This window comes from Mesocricetus auratus, unplaced genomic scaffold (genome assembly GCF_017639785.1).
Source record: "Mesocricetus auratus isolate SY011 unplaced genomic scaffold, BCM_Maur_2.0 Super-Scaffold_100013, whole genome shotgun sequence".
Lineage (NCBI taxonomy): Eukaryota > Metazoa > Chordata > Mammalia > Rodentia > Cricetidae > Mesocricetus > Mesocricetus auratus.
The window spans coordinates 22,939,367-22,957,128 of record NW_024429196.1 but is presented as its reverse complement, the minus strand read 5'-3'; the positions used below and the strand labels follow the sequence as shown (position 1 = coordinate 22,957,128).

General features: G+C 42.5%; 1 protein-coding gene across 5 annotated transcripts in view; it reads left to right on the top strand.

The window, feature by feature from the left end:
- Optn (optineurin) overlaps positions 1-16,814 on the top strand; it is a 41,672-nt gene extending 24,858 nt beyond the window's left edge. For all 5 annotated transcript variants that reach the window (XM_040755517.1, XM_040755514.1, XM_040755516.1 and 2 more), the window contains 6 exons: positions 1,126-1,275; positions 2,768-2,861; positions 4,348-4,506; positions 8,435-8,568; positions 11,271-11,353; positions 14,470-16,814. In XM_040755517.1, the coding sequence (XP_040611451.1) occupies positions 1,126-1,275; positions 2,768-2,861; positions 4,348-4,506; positions 8,435-8,568; positions 11,271-11,353; positions 14,470-14,597 (748 nt within the window). In that variant the 3' untranslated portion in view covers positions 14,598-16,814. The remainder of the gene's footprint in view (positions 1-1,125; positions 1,276-2,767; positions 2,862-4,347; positions 4,507-8,434; positions 8,569-11,270; positions 11,354-14,469) is intronic.
- The last annotated feature ends 948 nt before the right edge of the window (positions 16,815-17,762 follow it).

Genomic DNA, 17,762 nt, shown 5'->3' with positions numbered 1-17,762 from the left:
AAGAGGGTCTGGGTTGTATTGTGAAGAACACCAGCCTTTGCAACCCTTGTACAGAGCTGTGAGGTTGATTACCAAGCAAAAGATGTCTGGAATGAGCATAAGAATAGAGTGGGGGTTATTTAGAAAAGGCCCATCCCAATGAATTACTATCTAATGACTAGGAATTTAGCTGAGGGGTTGGTTTGCTTGCCTAACATGTTCAGAGTCCTGTTTAACACACAAAACTGAGATAGGGCAAGGAGTGGGGAGTCATCCAAGCCAGGAATAATGACACAGTACTTTAATCTCAGCACTGGAGAGGCTGAGACCAGAAGGTTAGTAGTTTGAGGCCTGCCTGAACTAAATAGTGTAAAAGCAGAGGGTAGGGGCTAGTGAGATGACTCGGTAGGCAGACACTTGCTTCCAAGCCTGACAACCTGAGTTCCTTAATTCCATCCCCAGGACTCACAGAATGGAAGGCCAGAACTGATTCCCCAAACTGTCCTCTGACTCCCGCATGCACATCCCAACACATACACACAAAACAAACAAGTAAATAAAAGTGTTAAAGAGGAGCTAGCCAAAGCTAGCAAACCAAGTCAAACTAAGCTGATGTCACAATCGTTAAGCAGTTTAACCTCCCTGAGCCTCAGTTTTGTCAAACTTCGTACGATATACATACAGTATTGTGATGGGAGATATGTAGTGTGCTTGGCATTAACGCCCTGTGCATAGCTATCATTTATTTAGCTTTTACTATTATTCCATTCAAGTTCTCTTTCTGGTCTCTAAGGGAAGTCCAGGGGCTTTCCTTTCCTCATACTGAATCCTTGTCAAAAACCCAAGTCTTTGTAACAGACCAACTTTTTAACTCTGAAAAGTGCCCAGGGATTTCAGTATGAGATGCCCCTTAGCCAGCTACCACTCGATTGGGGTTTAGAGCATCACCATGTCTCATTAAGAAGCAAGGAAGAAGGAAACAAACAAAAAGCAAATAGGAAGCAAAGAGAACAAAGTACTTTGTTTTGCCTTCGTAAATCCTGTAGACCTAACACACTATGTATTTTAAGTCCTTTGGGGATTTGTGCAGAAGCCACAGGAGTGACAAAGCACTCTTTCTCCTCATGAAAGACTCACCTTTTTCAGGTGCCAGGCTCTGGAAAGGAAGAACTCTGCCACCCCATCAGAGCTGAGTGAGAAGCAAGAACTTGTTTACACCAACAAGAAGTTAGAGCTGCAGGTGGAGAGCATGCGTGCTGAAATCAAGATGGAGCAAGCTAAGACAGAGGATGAAAAGTGAGTGTGCTGCCCGGGATGGCGCTTGCCCACAACGGGAAGGACAGCTGTCCAAATGCATACTGGAAGTAGAACGGGAGAACCATGTCATAAAATCTGTTTGACGTTTGGAAGCGTTCTAGGTGACTCTTTGGGAGTTTTAAAATTTTGAGTTGTATTGTAACAAAATACGAAAATTATTTCTTTCTATCTTTTGGGGGAAAGACAGTCTTTTGGAAGATACCATTTTCTTTGAGGATAAGAAAGGCTGACACATGGTAGTTCCAGTTCCGTTTCCATTGCTGTGATAGAATATCCCGGCAGAAGTAACTATGGACCAAGAGTTTATCTTGGTCTGCAGTCCCGCGTGGTAGTTCCAGTTCCGTTTCCATTGCTGTGATAGAATATCCCGGCAGAAGTAACTATGGACCAAGAGTTTATCTTGGTCTGCAGTCCCGCGTGGTAGTTCCAGTTCCGTTTCCATTGCTGTGATAGAATATCCCGGCAGAAGTAACTGTGGACCAAGAGCTTATCTTGGTCTGCAGTCCCAAGTTCGCGCCCCTTATTGGGAGGAGGCCAAGGTTGTCTGGGCTTGACACAGCTGCTCACTGTCACATCCACAGCCAAGAGCAGGGAAATGAACGCTTGGTTCACAGCTAGCTTTTTCTACTTTTACATAGCCCAGTGCCCCAACCTGAGGAATGGCAGGCACCGCCTGCTTTCAAGCTGGGTCATCCCCGTGGACTAAGGCCACTAAGACAATCCCCATAGACGTGTCCATGAGCCAGCCTGATCCAAACAGTCCCTCACTGAGACTTCCTTCTCAGGTGATTCTAAGTTGTGTCAAGCTGACAATTAAAAGTTGGTAAGATGGTGTAGACATGTGGAGGCCTAAGCCTTCAGAGTCCACCCTGGAGTCTGCCCTCCAGAAGAGGGGCTGAGTGCAGTGATGTGAGAGAGGGCCTCTGGGGGCTGCCATTCTCAGTATCGTGTGGGAATTTTACAAGCCAAAATACTAACTTTTGCTTTGTAGTGTAGAAAGGAGTGTTTTTAACAACAAAACCCCAACTCTTTGTGTATTTTTAATCAACTCTTTACTCTGAGTCACGCTCCAATGCAGATCACGCTCCAATTATGATGGAAGATATTTTTTATAATTAATTGCTGAAGGGACTCATTCCCAGACAAAGCAATAGTCATGATGTCATGGAACTGATATATTGATTGTTTTTAATAAATGAACACTGGCAATAAACTGTCCATTGAATTGCAAATACTGGTTATAAGGTAGTGCCACTGATACCTCTTTCATGTTTAGAAACACCTTCTGTTACTATTCAAAAGATGTTTTTAATCATGCAAATAAATGTTTTTAGAGATTAAAAAAACAAGTTGGTAAGATGGTAAAAGCAGAGATTTTTCTACTTGAGTTTTCAAAGGCTGTTAGTGAAATAAGATGAGTTTCTGTTGGTATTTCCTTAATGATTTCATCTTTGATATCATATTTTAATAGATCCAGGTTAGCCACTCTGCAGTCAACACACAACAAGCTTCTTCAAGAACATAATAATGCACTGAAAACAATTGAGGAACTAACCAAAAAACAGGTATTTTCACACTGTGCCTACATAGAACGTGCCTTGTGTATGGAGATGGTGCTGATTTCTACCAGGCAGGCCATGGGTCTTTCCTTTTCTCAGGGTATGTCTGGAGGAGAGCTGAGAATCTGGGCTCCTGTGTGAACAGTGTACAGGGAGACAGCTGGTGATGACCATCTGCTGAATGAAATTAAGCAAGGGCATTTTGCCTGTTGGTAGTGAACTTGGAACCCTGGATTTACAGCATTTAATTTAAAATAGTAACAGTGCCCAGCATGATATAAAGCGTACAGACAATGGAATCTGAATTAAGTCTTTTGATTTATATCCTTATAAAAATGCTCCTTGCCACTCCCTCATTCCCTTCATTTCTACGGTGGCAATTAAATCTAGGGCCTCCTGCATACTAGACAAATGTTCTACCACTAAGCTTCATCCTCATCCTCCATCCTTCACCTCTTACAGAGTCTCAGAGTTACCTGAGCAGATCTTGAACTTGCAATCCTACTGCCTCAGTCTCCTGAGTAGCTAAGATTACAGGCCTCTACATAGGCCAGGGGCTGATGTTTGCTAGTTTTTCAAACAGTCCACCTTAGTTTTTGAGTGACTCTCTTATTGAACCAGAAGCTCACCAATTGGCTAGGCTGGCTGACCAGCAAGTTGAGGATCCTCCTGTCTCTGCGTGCCCAGCATTAGAGGTGCAGACAAGATTCACCATCACATACATCCGGCTTTAGATATATCTGGCTTTACGTGGAGCTGAGGATCTGGTGTCAAGCCCTCATACACACTGCAGGCGCTTTATGAACTGGATAATTTTCCAGCTCTCGGGAGGCAGTGACAGGTAGATGCCTGAATTTGAGACCAGCCTGATCTACAAAGCAAGTTTCTGGACAGCCAGGGCTGTTACACAGAAGAAACCCTGTTTTGAAAAACAAACAAACAAAAAGGCCGTTATAACTTCATAGCTTTAAAAAAAACTCACATTTATTTATTTAGAAAATCAGTTTTCTGTGTAACCTTGCCTATCCTACCTAGAACTCGATATGTAGAAAAGGCTGGCCTTGAATTCAAAGAGTTCCACCTGCCCCTGCCTCCTAAGTGTTGGGATTAAAGGTATGAGTCATAAGGCCCAGCAAGGACATAATCCCTTTTAAATATAAACACGATAAATAACAGAATCCATGCCTGGCAAGCCCATCATAGTGGGGCTTGTTATTATTGTGTATTTGACAGTTACCTGGTTTTTGATGTGTACTAAAGAACTGAACTCATACACTGTGAAGAGCTGACTTTTAAGAAATTGTTTTCAACACGAGAGTGTTTATTTGCAAGTCACAAGTGACTACAACTTCCCAAATGAATTATCACTGCTAAGTAACAGACTGGAGCTGACAGTTTTTAAGTGTAAATGTTTCTATTTTCCTAAAGTAGGCTGCATCATTTCAAAGCTATCTCTAGAATGAAGTTGTGTTGTGTTTTGTTTTGTTTTCAGGCAGAAAAGGTGGACAAGATGATGCTGCAAGATCTCCAAGAAAAGCTGGAGCTGGCAGAGCGGGCTCTGGCATCCAAACAGCTTCAGATGGACGAGATGAAGCAGATCATTGCTAAGCAAGAGGAGGACCTGGAAACCATGACTGTCCTCAGGGCTCAGGTGAGACACAGTCTAGAACATGAGCTGAGTGAGGTCAGCCCTGATCAGGTTTCCAGTGTGACAGTGGTGGTGCTTAACATATACAGTGCTTTTTTATGTTCTTTCTGCCAATGTTTTTGTCGTCATTCCCTTTTGTTTTGTCTTATTGATACACGGTCTCACTGGATAGCTCTGGTTGACTTGGAACTTACTATGTAGACCAGGCTGGCCTTGAACTCACAGAGATCTGCCTGCCGCTGCTTCCCAAATGCTGGGATTAAAGGCTTGCACCACCATGTCTACCCAATGGGTTTTACTTGTTTTTAATTTTAAATCACGGTTGTACATGCCTGAAATTTCAGCACTTGGAAGGTAAGGGTATCAAGACTTCAAGACCAGCCTTAGACTCACAGGTACCAGTATTGAAGACTAAAGAAGTGGGCCATCATACCTGGCCTGGGTGAGTATTTTGGAGGCAAGGTGTCATATAGCTCAGGCTGGTCTCTTTTTTCTTAGTAATGTTTTCAATCTTAGTAGTTTCTTATCTTTCATAAGACTTATTTCTAAATATTTTATATTTTATATAGTTTATTATAAATGATGTTTGGTGAGAGTGGTAGTTTTGTTTTTGAGACAAGGCCTCTTGTAACCCAGGCTACCTAAATTTGCTATGTAGTCAAGGATGACCTTGAACTCCTGATTTTTTTTGTTGTTGTACTCAAGTCTTTTATTTTTGATACAAAGTGACATTTTTAGTACAGCATGTCCCACCTGTCAGATCCATACCTGTCTGGGCCCTATGACCAGGGAAATAGTCCTTGTCCCACAACTGTGCAAGTAAGACCTTGAGAGTGGTCAGCGGCGTCTGTCAGTTGTCTGAGCTAGAAAATGTGTGCCTGTAAGGCACAGGACAGCCTGGAGGGCTGCGACTCTCGCTCTCTTTTAAACAGCTGTGCAAGAAAATACATCCCTTTAAAAAATGGCGAAACTACAATCTAATGTCTAGAATTACAAAGAGTAAAATGAAATCAAAGATTTCTTGCTAATAAAATGAAATGTTAGGAACAGTATTAAAATATAGGTAAACTCAGCCGGGCGTTGGTGGCACACGCCTTTAATCCCAGCACTAGGGAAGCAGAGGCAGGTGGATCTCTGTGAGTTCGAGGCCAGCCTGGTTTACAGAGCGAGTTCCAGGACAGCCCTCAGAACAATACAGAAAAACCCTGTCTAAAAAAAATATATATATACATATATATATACATATATATATATATATATATGTAAACTCCTGATTTTTATGCCACTACTCCAAATACAGAGATTGCAGGCCTGTGCTACCATGCCTACCTTCATAATGATCTCTTTCTTTAGATTTGCTACTAAATAAAAATACAAAACACAAGTTTAAAAAAAAAACAAAGAAAACTGGGTATAGTGGCTTGTACTTGTGATCCCAATGCCTGGGGTTCCCTGGCCAGTCAGTCTAGCACACTTGGGAAAGTCCAGGCCAGTGAGGGGTGCTGTCTCAAAAATTAGGTATATGACATCTGAGGATGTCCTCTGGCCTCCAAATGTACATGTGCACATATGCACCTATACACCAATGCACTGTAGGGGATGATTACATCATTAAACACACTGCTTATTTTAAAGTTAAACACTACCAATTTGTCTCACAAAAATAAAACATAACCAGAATTCTCCCAGGAGGGCCCCCAAGTCTTTATACCCTTGTATTATTTACTTCGAAATGATGCCAGCAGTTTGCTATGCTACCTGAGGCTTCATTACCACCAGGTGCCCACTGGCCAAACCCCAAGGTGGAGTTTGTGCCTATGGTTTTAATTTCAATGCCACAGGAATATCACAAGAGCCTGCTTCCCAGAGCCTTGAGTAGCCCACATTATGGGGCTTTTCTGCTGCCCAGGCCCATGTGTCTGTGTCACGGCTATACACAGGCATCTGTTTGGTAGATGCTGTTCATTCAGCACCTCTCCTTTATACATATCAGAAGGAAGATAATACTCTCAGTGCTGGTACAGGAAGGGGCAGCACAGAGACTCTACTTTTGCTGACTCTAAGCTAGAAAGTCATAGAAGTGAGTCTCCCCCATGATCATTTACTCATGCCATAATATGGGAGGGAATCCTCCTAAAATGATCCCTTCATTACATATATTACATAACTTTGGTAATTAGAACTTTGAGAGATGCTTAGCATGTACAACTCCTTCAGGAGACCCAATTTTAGTCCCCAGGACCCATGTCAGGCTACTCACAATCCCTTGCAACTCCAGCTGCAGGGAACACAACACCTTCTTCTGGCCTCTGTAAGGTACCGCACACATGTATACATGCATGCATGTGAACACATGAGCACACACATATATACACACAAATAATCTTTTAAAAAATGGAAAGAAACTTGGTACCAGGTACAATGGTGCATGCCTGCAATCTTAGCACTCAGAAGGCAGGTCATATGATACAAACACAAGACTACAAGTTTGAAGTGAACCTCATCTGCATATTGAGTTCCAAGCCACCCAGGGCTACCTAATGAGATGTTGTCTCAAGGCTGAAATGATGGCTCAGTGATACAACAAAACAAAGGAATGCAAAAGATTAAAAATTGCTATTAAAACAGTATTCAGATCACCTCCATTCACTATGAAATTGATTGTTTCATGTAATAATTTGAGAATAACAAAATCACTGCCATCATGTATTCGTTATCTACTTTTCTATGTGGCAAATTATCCCCAATGTACAGCAGCTGAAAACAGAAGCAAACATTTGTTGTCTTGTGTACAGATTCTATAGGTGAAAGTCCAGGGGTAGCCCAGCAAGGGAGGAAAGGAGGTCTAACTCAGAGTCTCCCATGAGACTGCACTAAAAACAGACTTGACGAGCCATTTCAAGATGACTCAGTCACATGACTGTTAGGAGGCCTCCCTGTGTGGGCCTCCCCAGAGGCTTGCTCATTGCATGGAGGCTGGCCTCCCCCACAGCACATGATCCAGAAGAGAGCATGGCATGAGGCTAGGGTCAAAATCAACCAACCACTCCTTCTGTAGCAATCTGAGTTACACAGGCCGGCCCTGCTGTGGGAATAGACCCCACAAGAATTTCAATACCTGGCCATGAAAATCACTGGAGCCATAGTGAAGGCTGGTGACCCCACATACAGAGGAGTTCAGGGAAAATAAAACTTCTATCTAGGTTCAAATACTGGTAACTAAACAAATTTCTTTTTGAGACAGTCTTGCCATGTAGCCCAGGCTAGGCTAGAACTCAACATCCTCTTGCCTCAAGCTCGGAAGCACAGCCTTGTGCTACCATGCTCAGCCAGGTTCTCCTAAGACTGGGGAGTATTAAGCACACTTGAAGAAATGATGAGTCCACATCTCCAGAACTTTTTAAAGACAGGGTCCTGGTGTATAGCCCAGGACGTGTAACATAGACCTGAACAGACCTATGATTCTCCTGTCTCCATCTCCCAAGTGCTATTCAGAGGACTTCTGATGAGGTGAGATAAGCAGCCAACATAAGGCCTCACACAAGTCTGGAATTCAACAAATGACATGCATTTATTTATTTTAAGTTTAGCTTAAGACTACATTCTGGTAAACCACTTTCTGTTATTCCTGAATACTGTTTTTAAAAACATATTTTACTGAATTAATGATGCATGTTTTCCTTAAGCCATTTGTGTCAGTTCAATTTGGTAGTTCCCATTGTTAAAGCATCCACATACACATGATTTGTATCTGTCATTTAATGGCATTGGAAAGCTGTGTTTTAGTACAACAGTTGGCAGCAGAAGTCTCTGTCATTTCAAATCCTGTCCACACGTGCAGCACTGACCCTGACCTCAGACAGGTCAAGGTCAGATCACCCTGAATCAATGCTCATCTCCATGGTAACTTACTTACCTTTTCCTCTAACAGATGGAGCTGTACTGTTCAGATTTCCACGCTGAAAGAGCAGCAAGAGAGAAGATTCATGAAGAAAAGGAGCAGCTGGCCTTGCAGCTGGCAATTTTGCTGAGGGAGAACAATGACTTTGAGGATGACGGAGGCAGGTAAGATAAAGCAAGAGGGGATGTGGCACACGGGACAGTGCTGACCGGGGTCCGCTATGGAAGCAGATCGCATCTTCCGAGCGTCTTCGCATTCACACCCCAGAGCCACTCTCCCTGCACCCCACCTGTGCCTGTTTCACACCTACTTCAGCTACAAATGCGCCTGCAGGGCCTGGCCAACTTCCTTGCTTTGAAATAAGCTGTAAAAATGACATTCTGTGTCCCAGTGGCTTACCTGGCCTTTTCTGTTTTAGAAGAAAATACTCGGCAAATTCTGACTTTTTGCTTGCTTGCTTGTTTGTTTGTTTGCTTGCTTGTTTGTTTGTTTGTTTGTTTGGAAGCAGGTCTTCCCTGTCGCTTCGGCTTACCTAGAACTTGCTGTGTGCTTCATGCTGGTCTCAAACTCGTCCTCTTTCCTCGGTTTCTAGAGTGCTGCTGGGAGATCAGGCAGCACTGGCTTTTTGGGAGAGGTCTTAAATGCTTAGATAGAAAACAAAATGACACGAGTGATCTGTGTACCATTCTAAATGAACTGTTCCTATTATTTGCTTCAAGTATTTTTAAATTTTTTCTTTAAACAACTTTTATTATATTCATTTATGTGTAGGGTATTGACCCTTGCTGCAGTTTGCGTATGGAGATCAGGGGACGACTTGCAAGAGTCCGTTGTCTTTTTCCACCTTGTGGGTCCCAAGGATTGAACTCAGGCTTTTGTCAGCAAGTGTCTTTTCCAGCTGAGCCAGCTCACCAGCCCCAAGTACTACAGTCAAAGGAACAAAGGGAGTTGTAGCCAAAGCTCAGGTCTCTTTGTTTTCCCTGTCGTCCTTCAGTGTACCCTGCCCCCTCCCTTACTTTGTAAGACCAGGAATTTGATGAGTAGCCACACCATCTGTACTGTAATATTACATATACATATGCACACAAATCCCTGCATGGTATTTTTAGTCAGCTTTTTTTGGGGGTGTTTGTTTTTGTTTTTGTTTTGTTTTTTCAAGACAGGGTTTCTCTGTGGCTTTGGAGGCTGTCCTGGAACTTGCTTGGTAGTCCAGGCTGGTCTCGAACTTACAGAGATCCACCTGCCACTGCCTCCGAGTGCTGGGATTAAAGGCGTGCGCCACCAACGCCCGGCTTTTAGCCAGCTTTTTAAGATTTGTTTATGTACATGAGTATTTTGCCTGCATGTTTGTATGTGTACCAAATGGGTGCCTGATGCCAGCAGAAGTCATAGAGGATATCCAATCCCCTGAACTAACATTACAGATAATTGGGAGCCACTGTGTGGGTGCTAGGAACCAAACCCAGGTCCTCTGTTAGAGTATAAATGCTCTTAACTGCTTAGTCATCTCTCCAGCTCCCAACATGGTGTTTTTTAAGGAAGATGCTGATTTTTTTCTGTGTTTAAGTCACAAAATGATCATTATAGATATTGTGCTGCAATTTTGTTTATATCATGTGATTGTGAACTCTAGATGAAGTTTTTTGGTTGTTTTGTGTGTATGTGTGTGTATGTGTGTTTTGGGTTGTTTTTTTTTTTTTTTGAAAATGGGGGTTTTGTTTGTTTCTATCAGTTTTTGAGACACGGTTTCTCTGTGTAGCGATGGCTGTCCTGGAATTCACTCTGTAGACCATGCCGGCCTTGAACTCACAGAACTGCCTGCCTCTGCCCACTGCCCCACACCCTCTCCCAACCTGTATTCTGGGATTAAAGGTGTGCACCATGCTGCCCTGTGAGGTGTTTTTTTGTTGTTGTTGTTTTGGGTTTTTTTTTACTTTTTTTCTCTTAGCAAGTGAAATAATCCATTCTATTTAATTGCCAGAAATATGGTACTTTTCTCTGATCCACTTTGTATCGATAAAGAATTTGGTTGTTTCTTGATTTTATAAAGGCCTGCTTCATGTCTTTGTTACATTCTGTCCTGGTATTAGGGGTAGTTAAGAATCAAGTTAGAAGAGCAGGAAAGATGACTGAGTGCTTAAAAGCACTGGCTGCTCTTCCAGAGGACCCAGGTTCAATTCCCAGCACCTACATGGCAGGTCACAGTTGTCTGTAGCCTCAGTTTCAGGGGACTCAACACCCTCATAAGGACATAATTGCAGGCAAAACACCAATGCTCATAAATAAAATAAAAACTAAAAAAAAAAAAAACCAAATTAGTCAGGTGGTGATGGCACACTCCTAGAGGCAGGCAGATCTCTGAGTTCCAGGACAGCCAGGACTATGCAGATAAAGCCTGTCTCAGAGAGAGAGAGAGAGAGAGAGAGAGAGAGAGAGAGAGAGAGAGAGAGAGAGAGAGAGAGAGAGACAGAGACAGAGAGAGACAGAGACAGAGAGAGAGACAGAGAGAGACAGAGAGAGACAGAGAGAGACAGAGAGACAGAGAGAGACAGAGAGACAGAGAGAGAGAGAGACAGAGAGAGAGAGAGACAGAGACAGAGAGAGAGACAGAGAGAGAGACAGAGAGAGAGTTAGTCCTGAGTCTGAGTTCTGGATGGTTTCATGGCACTGGCAGTTGAACCCAGGGACTTGTGCATGCTAGGCAAACTGTCTGCCACTAAGCTATATCCTCAGGTCAATTCTGGTTCTTATGAACTTCAGCCTGGTTTTCTGACTCCTTTCCCTCCTCACACTTCTATTGGCTGCTTTAATGGTATCCTGTTACAAGGTTATCGTGCATCAAAAGTAGTGTTGGTTTTGATCCCAGTAGGCAATCCTTGATGGAAATGCAGAGCCGGCACGGGGCAAGAACCAGTGACTCTGACCAACAGGCTTACCTGCTTCAAAGAGGTGAGTCACCTATGAGCTAGGTTTCCCAGGGAAAACTCCATTACATTGTATAGAATGGGTCCCAAATCAAACTAGTCAACACACAGTGCCTCTTATTTCTTCAGAATTCCAGTCTCCAATAACTTCAGCCCAGACTCTTCACCAGCCACATAATGCCAGGTCACTCCAGTATACTATTCACTGATCTGAATCACTTTCTTCCACACATCTTGAACCTCTATTTGCTTTTATTTAGAAAGGTTTTGCTTTGTTTTATTTTGTTTATGATGCTAGAAATTGAACCTAGATCCTCATGAAATGCTACACAAGTCCAGGTCCGAAATACATGGTGTTAGATTTATTATGCAGTGCTATTACATGGGTAACAGTGTTCTGTAATTTATAGTAAGTTATCAAAAGGGAAGTATTATCCTTGATTCTACATAGGAAAAATAATAAATTTGAAGACCCAACATAGCTAGGAGAAAAGTTACTCGCAGTGCTCTACCACTAAGATGTCATCATGAACTTCACAGACATAAAAAAATGTTAAGTACTAGGCCATCCCAAGTGCCCTTTCACATTTTGTTAGGCTTTTGTTGCTGTTGCTGTGATAACATACTCCAACAAGAAGCTACTTAGGAGAGGGTTTATTTCAGCTCACACTTCCAGGTGGGTCACCGCCCATCATTGCAAGGAAATGAGGCAGCAGGAACTGGAAACGGTCATATCACAGCCACAGTCAAGTGCAGAGAAAAGCTGATGCATGCATGTCTCCCCATGCTTACCTGTCTCCGGACCCAAGCCCAGGAAAGGTGCTCCACACAGTGGGTTTCCCACATAGTCACCATAATCAAGACAATCTCCACAGACACGACCACAGGCCAGCCTAATCTAGACAGCCCCTCACTGAGACACTCTCCCAGGTGACTCTTGATTGTGGCAAGATGACAATGAAAACTAACCATCACACATACAACTGATGACTTATGTCCTACTGCAGTTTAATCACCAGCAACAAAACAATATTATCATATATAGTAAGCTAGTAAATCTTGAGGCAGTCTCTCCAAATGTCATTTTGTATTTCCTCTCTGTCTGTCCCTCCCTCCTTCCCCATGCCCCCCAGCAAAGTCTGTTTATAAGAAAATAAGTTAAAAACAAGTTTAGCAGCCAAGTGTGATTTATGCCTATAATCCTAGTACTTGGAAGGGAGAGACAGGAAGATTGAGAACTCCAGGCCAGCCTGGGCTAGTCTTTCTAAAAATAAATAAATAAATAAATAAAACAAAGATTAATGTGCATTTTTGAAAGTATCACAGTGAAATCCACTGTTTTTAATAATTAATATGCATTGATAAAGGAGCTAGAGAGATGACTCAGCAGTTAAGAGTACCTGCTGGTCTTTCAGAGAACCCAAGTTCAGTTCCCAGCACCCATATCAGGCCACTCACAACTGCATGTTACTACATCTCTAAGGCGTCTGACTCCCTCTTCTGGTCTCTGCAAGTACCTTAAGACACACAGCATACATACAAACACATGAATAAAAAATTATAAATGAAAATTTTACATAGATGTGTATATACTGATTAAAAACAAAAATCCTAAATCACAGAATGAATCCAAACAATAAAAACATATACATTCATAGAGCATGTGCAGAGGAGATAAATAGCACATGGCCTGACATAAATGTCAACCTGAGCCACTTTCAGCACCAGGGATAAAATGCTAACCTGTCTCAAAAATTTAGGTTGGAGTATGAAAAAGAGAAACACCAGAAGTCAACCTGTGGCCTCCACACATGTTCACACAGTTGAGCATACCCACACACATGTGCATACAAACATCTCTACCCCCCCACAGACCCCCACACTTCTTGCTCCAGTGATAATGAGTTTGCTTATCATGCTGAAGCCCTAGTTTGACCCTCAGTTTTGCAATAATAAAAATGCCCGGCCGGGAGGTGGTGGCACACGCCTTTAATCCCAGCACTCGGGAGGCAGAGGCAGGCGGATCTCTGTGAGTTAGAGGCCAAGCTGGACCGATAGCCTCCAAAACAATACAGAAAAACCCTGTCTTGTAAAAACCAAAAAAAAAAAAAAAAAAGCCCTAAAACTGCTTACTACAAGGCATGTAATAGCCTTCTGTATCATAAATTTAAATAATGTGCTTTGAAGCCGACATATGTTAAAGGTCATTTTCTTTGTCATACTCCAAAAATTATGCTTTTGGTGCTGACCAATCACTAGTCTAAGACTCTTAAAAAGTAAAAAGTGTGGTCCATAAAGGTTAGGTCAGAGAGATGCCTTGGGAGCGAAAGCACTTTTCAGCAGTAATGGCAATTTTTTTTGATCAGAGATCTCCTCTGAGTTGGGGTGTATTTCAAGTATGTTTTGTGGGGAACATCATGACAGTGGGAAGGAGGAGGCCGTTCACAAGAGGACAGGGTCAGGGTACCGTAGAGCCCCAACACACACACACACTCGCGCACACACACATGCACGTGTGTCCAGTGACCTACTTCCTCCAGATAAGCTATGCTTCCTATAGGTCCCACAGCCTTCCCACCCACACTAGCGATGCCATCTGAGAGTCAGCACGTGAGCCTCTGGAGAGGGGCTTCATACCCCACACAACAAGGCCTTGCTGCCGAGCCAGGGGCCTTCTCTTGATCCTGCTGAACCCCTGAGCCTGAGGCTGCACCCGCTGCTCTTCCCCACCTCATTGGTATCCCAGCACAGAGTGGGACTGTCATGCACCATGGAGGGCTCACCATCTACTGAGTAAAACCTTCCCCAGCTTGTTCAATCGCTCTCTTGGTTATATCCTCATCCATCTCTTACTCTTGTGGATTTAGTTCTCAATAGAATGTGTATCATCCTGTACCTAGCACTGAAACTAGGTTTTCACAGACCTTGAACTTGAGATGTGATTGAAATAAGTTATTTATAGATTTCTCTGCGTTCATAGTCATAATTTCCACTAATGACCCAAAAATATGTACTTGTGTCCCACCAGATACTGATTAGAAAGTTTAACAGATGCTCACATTAACCATCTGTTACTAAATTCAGGCCAAAGTGCTCTTGAGATGGAACTGATGACAATTGTCACTTCTTGTTTATTCCCAGGGGCCGAGGACATGAGCTGGAGACAGCAGCAGCCTCAGAGTATTCCAATTCACTCTTGCCCCAAATGTGGAGAAGTTCTGCCGGACATCGACACACTGCAGATCCATGTCATGGATTGCATCATTTGAGTGTTGTTCATTTGAGTTCAGCTCCCAAAAACTGTTGGTAAATGCCAGATTTTCTCCTCCAAGACTTGTACTTCTGTCTTATTTGGTGTCACACAAATATTTTTGCCACATTATCCTTATTCCAGGAGAAAGAAAATGTACCCTTCCTAAGGAGAGCATCTTCTGGACTGACCAGAACTCACAAATCTAGTTACAGCCCTTCCAGTAAGAGATCCAGTGTTTTTATGTTCGCTCCTAAGAGTCACTGAGAGCAGTCAGCCAAAATGGGACAGCATGTGACCAAGCTCATGAAATTACATGGGAGAAACTCACTGACATCTGTTACGAACCTTTACAAGGCAGGAAAATGAAATGGTCAGGAAACATGTCTGGCATGTTTTCCTAGGCAAGTCTCCACCCTGCAGGCGTTTTATGTATAATTATTTGGAAGTTACCATATGGCACTCTGACTGAGCACTGTGAACTTTCTGTTGTTATCAGGTCAGGTGAGCGCTGGGAATGTCGCTCAGGCGTGGAGTGCTTTCCCACAGCTGTAGTGTGTCGATGCCTTCAGCCTGTTTTGTGCTGGAGGTGTATGGGCTAGTACAGCACACAGTTTAATTTTAAATAGAACAGCTATTTCCCAGATGAAGTAGAAGCTTACACACATGAGTTATTACAAAATAAAATTTTGCTGCAAGTCTGCCCCATGGCTCATATATTACCAGTAACATTGTAGTATGTATATTCTGTATTAAGCTCATTTAGCTTAATATAAACTTAATACTGAGATGTTTTATTCATGATAAATGGGAGCAAATCCTTTTCATAGAGGGCCAGTACATGCTCACATGAGATCCCTGTTGAAATAGTGAATACAGGCATGGCGGTGCATAGCACACCTGCAACTCTAGCACGTGGGAGACTGGAGTAGGAGATCAGCAACTCATGGCCAGCTAGGGCTACCTAGAGTAAATAGGGATTTGCCAATTTTCTATTTTTAAAAAAAAGGCAAGCAAGAATTAAACAAGTCACAAAAGTAAACAGTATCAAGTCCAGAAACATTTAAGAGAAAATGAGGTTTGCTTTGTTTCCGTTTACAATAAGATCTCTGGTTAAACATACACGTGTGTATTTAAATAGAATCAAAACAGTTGATTTGTCCCAAGGGAACAGACTGTCCAAGTTACAGTTCTCTCCATGCCTGAACTGTTTACCTTCACTCAAGACAGTAGAGCACTGTATAGGGTCAGCAGTGGTTAGGTTTCATTTCCACAAGACAGTAGAGCACTGTATAGGGTCAGCAGTGGTTAGGTTTCATTTCCACTTGCACCCTTGGGCAGTGTTTGTTAATGACATTTCTAAAATGACAATGAAATCTTTTCTTTTCTTATGGTTTCTAGTATAAATTTCTTTACTATTTTATACTGGAAAAAGTAGATTTCTATAGAATCCCAGATGGAGGAGGAAACCAAATGGTTCCACAATGAAGTTAGTGGGAAAATCCTTTTTCAGGTAGTAACTGTCTGATAAATCCAAACTGTGAAGTGAGAACTCAAATGGCCTTAATAAGACTGTGGCCAGCCGGGCGTTGGTGGCGCACGCCTTTAATCCCAGCACTCGGGAGGCAGAGGCAGACGGATCTCTGTGAGTTCGAGACCAGCCTGGACTACCAAGCAAGTTCCAGGACAGCCTCCAAAGCCACAGAGAAACCCTGTCTCGAAAAACAAAAAACAAAACAAAACAAAACAAAAAAAGACTGTGGCCAACACACTTGTTTGACCAGTGAGTGGAGAGGATTGCAAATGAAGACAAGTTCAAATTAAGAAAATTGGAGAGATATCTGTAGACCATCTTCATAGCAGCATTTTCTGCAGTAGCTAGGATACAGTGCAACCTAGGTGTCCATTTACCTAGATAAGAAAAATGCAATATATACATATAATGAAGTAGTATTCAGATAAACCTGGAGGATGCTATGTCTATTCATAAATACCACGTGATCTCACTTATATGTGGACTCTGAAAAAATTGAATTCATAGATTTGAGAGCTGAGTGGGGTTAGCTGCACATAAAGGAAGGTGTGGAGAGGGTGAGAAGATGTTGATTAAAGGCACGCCGTCTCAGGGGGGATGACCTGTAGTGATCTACTGTACAGAATAGTAACTTCAATAATTTGTATATTCAGGCTGTGTGGTTTAAGGAAATCACAAGTTCAGTAAACAATTTGTAAATGCTGTGTGTGTTATATGATTTATTTAATCTACTATCTGTTCTAAGGCCTGCTTCCATGCTACCAGTTAGCTACAAATCATAGGAGTATTGTGCATGTTATTTTCTTTCTTTGTTTTCTTGTTTTGGTTTTTTGAGACCAGCTCTCATTATGTATGTCCTGGAACTCACTATGTAGACCGGACTGGCTTCAAACTCACAGAAATTCACTTGCCTCCTTCCTGAGTGCTGGAATTAAAGGCGTGCATCACCATGCCCGGCTTACACATGTTATTTTTATGCCTGAATAATTATCATCTGAGTGTGTTAATAGCACGCTTATCTGCATGTGTTTATCATGTGACAAATTACCTGACAGAAAACTGAAAAGGAAGACAGTTCCCTTTTGACTTAGTGTCTCAGAGGTTTTGGTCCTCTCTGCTAGGGAAGGTGTGGTGGAACTGGGTGACTCACACCATGGGAGGCCAGGAAGCAGACAGAGATGCCTGATCCCACTGGAGTCGTCACCTGCCAGGTAGTGCTGCTTACATTTAGTGCTGATCTATCCCTCTCTGGAAACTCAGGGGAGAGTTACTAATCTCCAGGGTTCTTAGCAATCCAGTCAAGCTGACAATTAAATTACTATCATATCACTCTCTTAGCAATCCCTCAGGGTGCCAGGCTTGCACAACAAGCACATTACCAATGGAGTCATCTTACCAGCCCACATCCTTACTAACATTTGTTGTCTTCTTTCCTTCTTTCTTTCTTTCTTTCTTTCTTTCTTTCTTTCTTTCTTTCTGCTGATAATGGCCATCTTATCAGATGGCATAATATATTACTGTCATTTGGCTTTGTGTTTTCCCAGTGATCAGTTATTTTAAGCCTTCTAAATACCTGCTGGTCACTTGTAAGTCTTTGGAAACATGTCTACCCCAGTCCTTTGCCCGCTTTTAAACTGCATGACTAGGTTT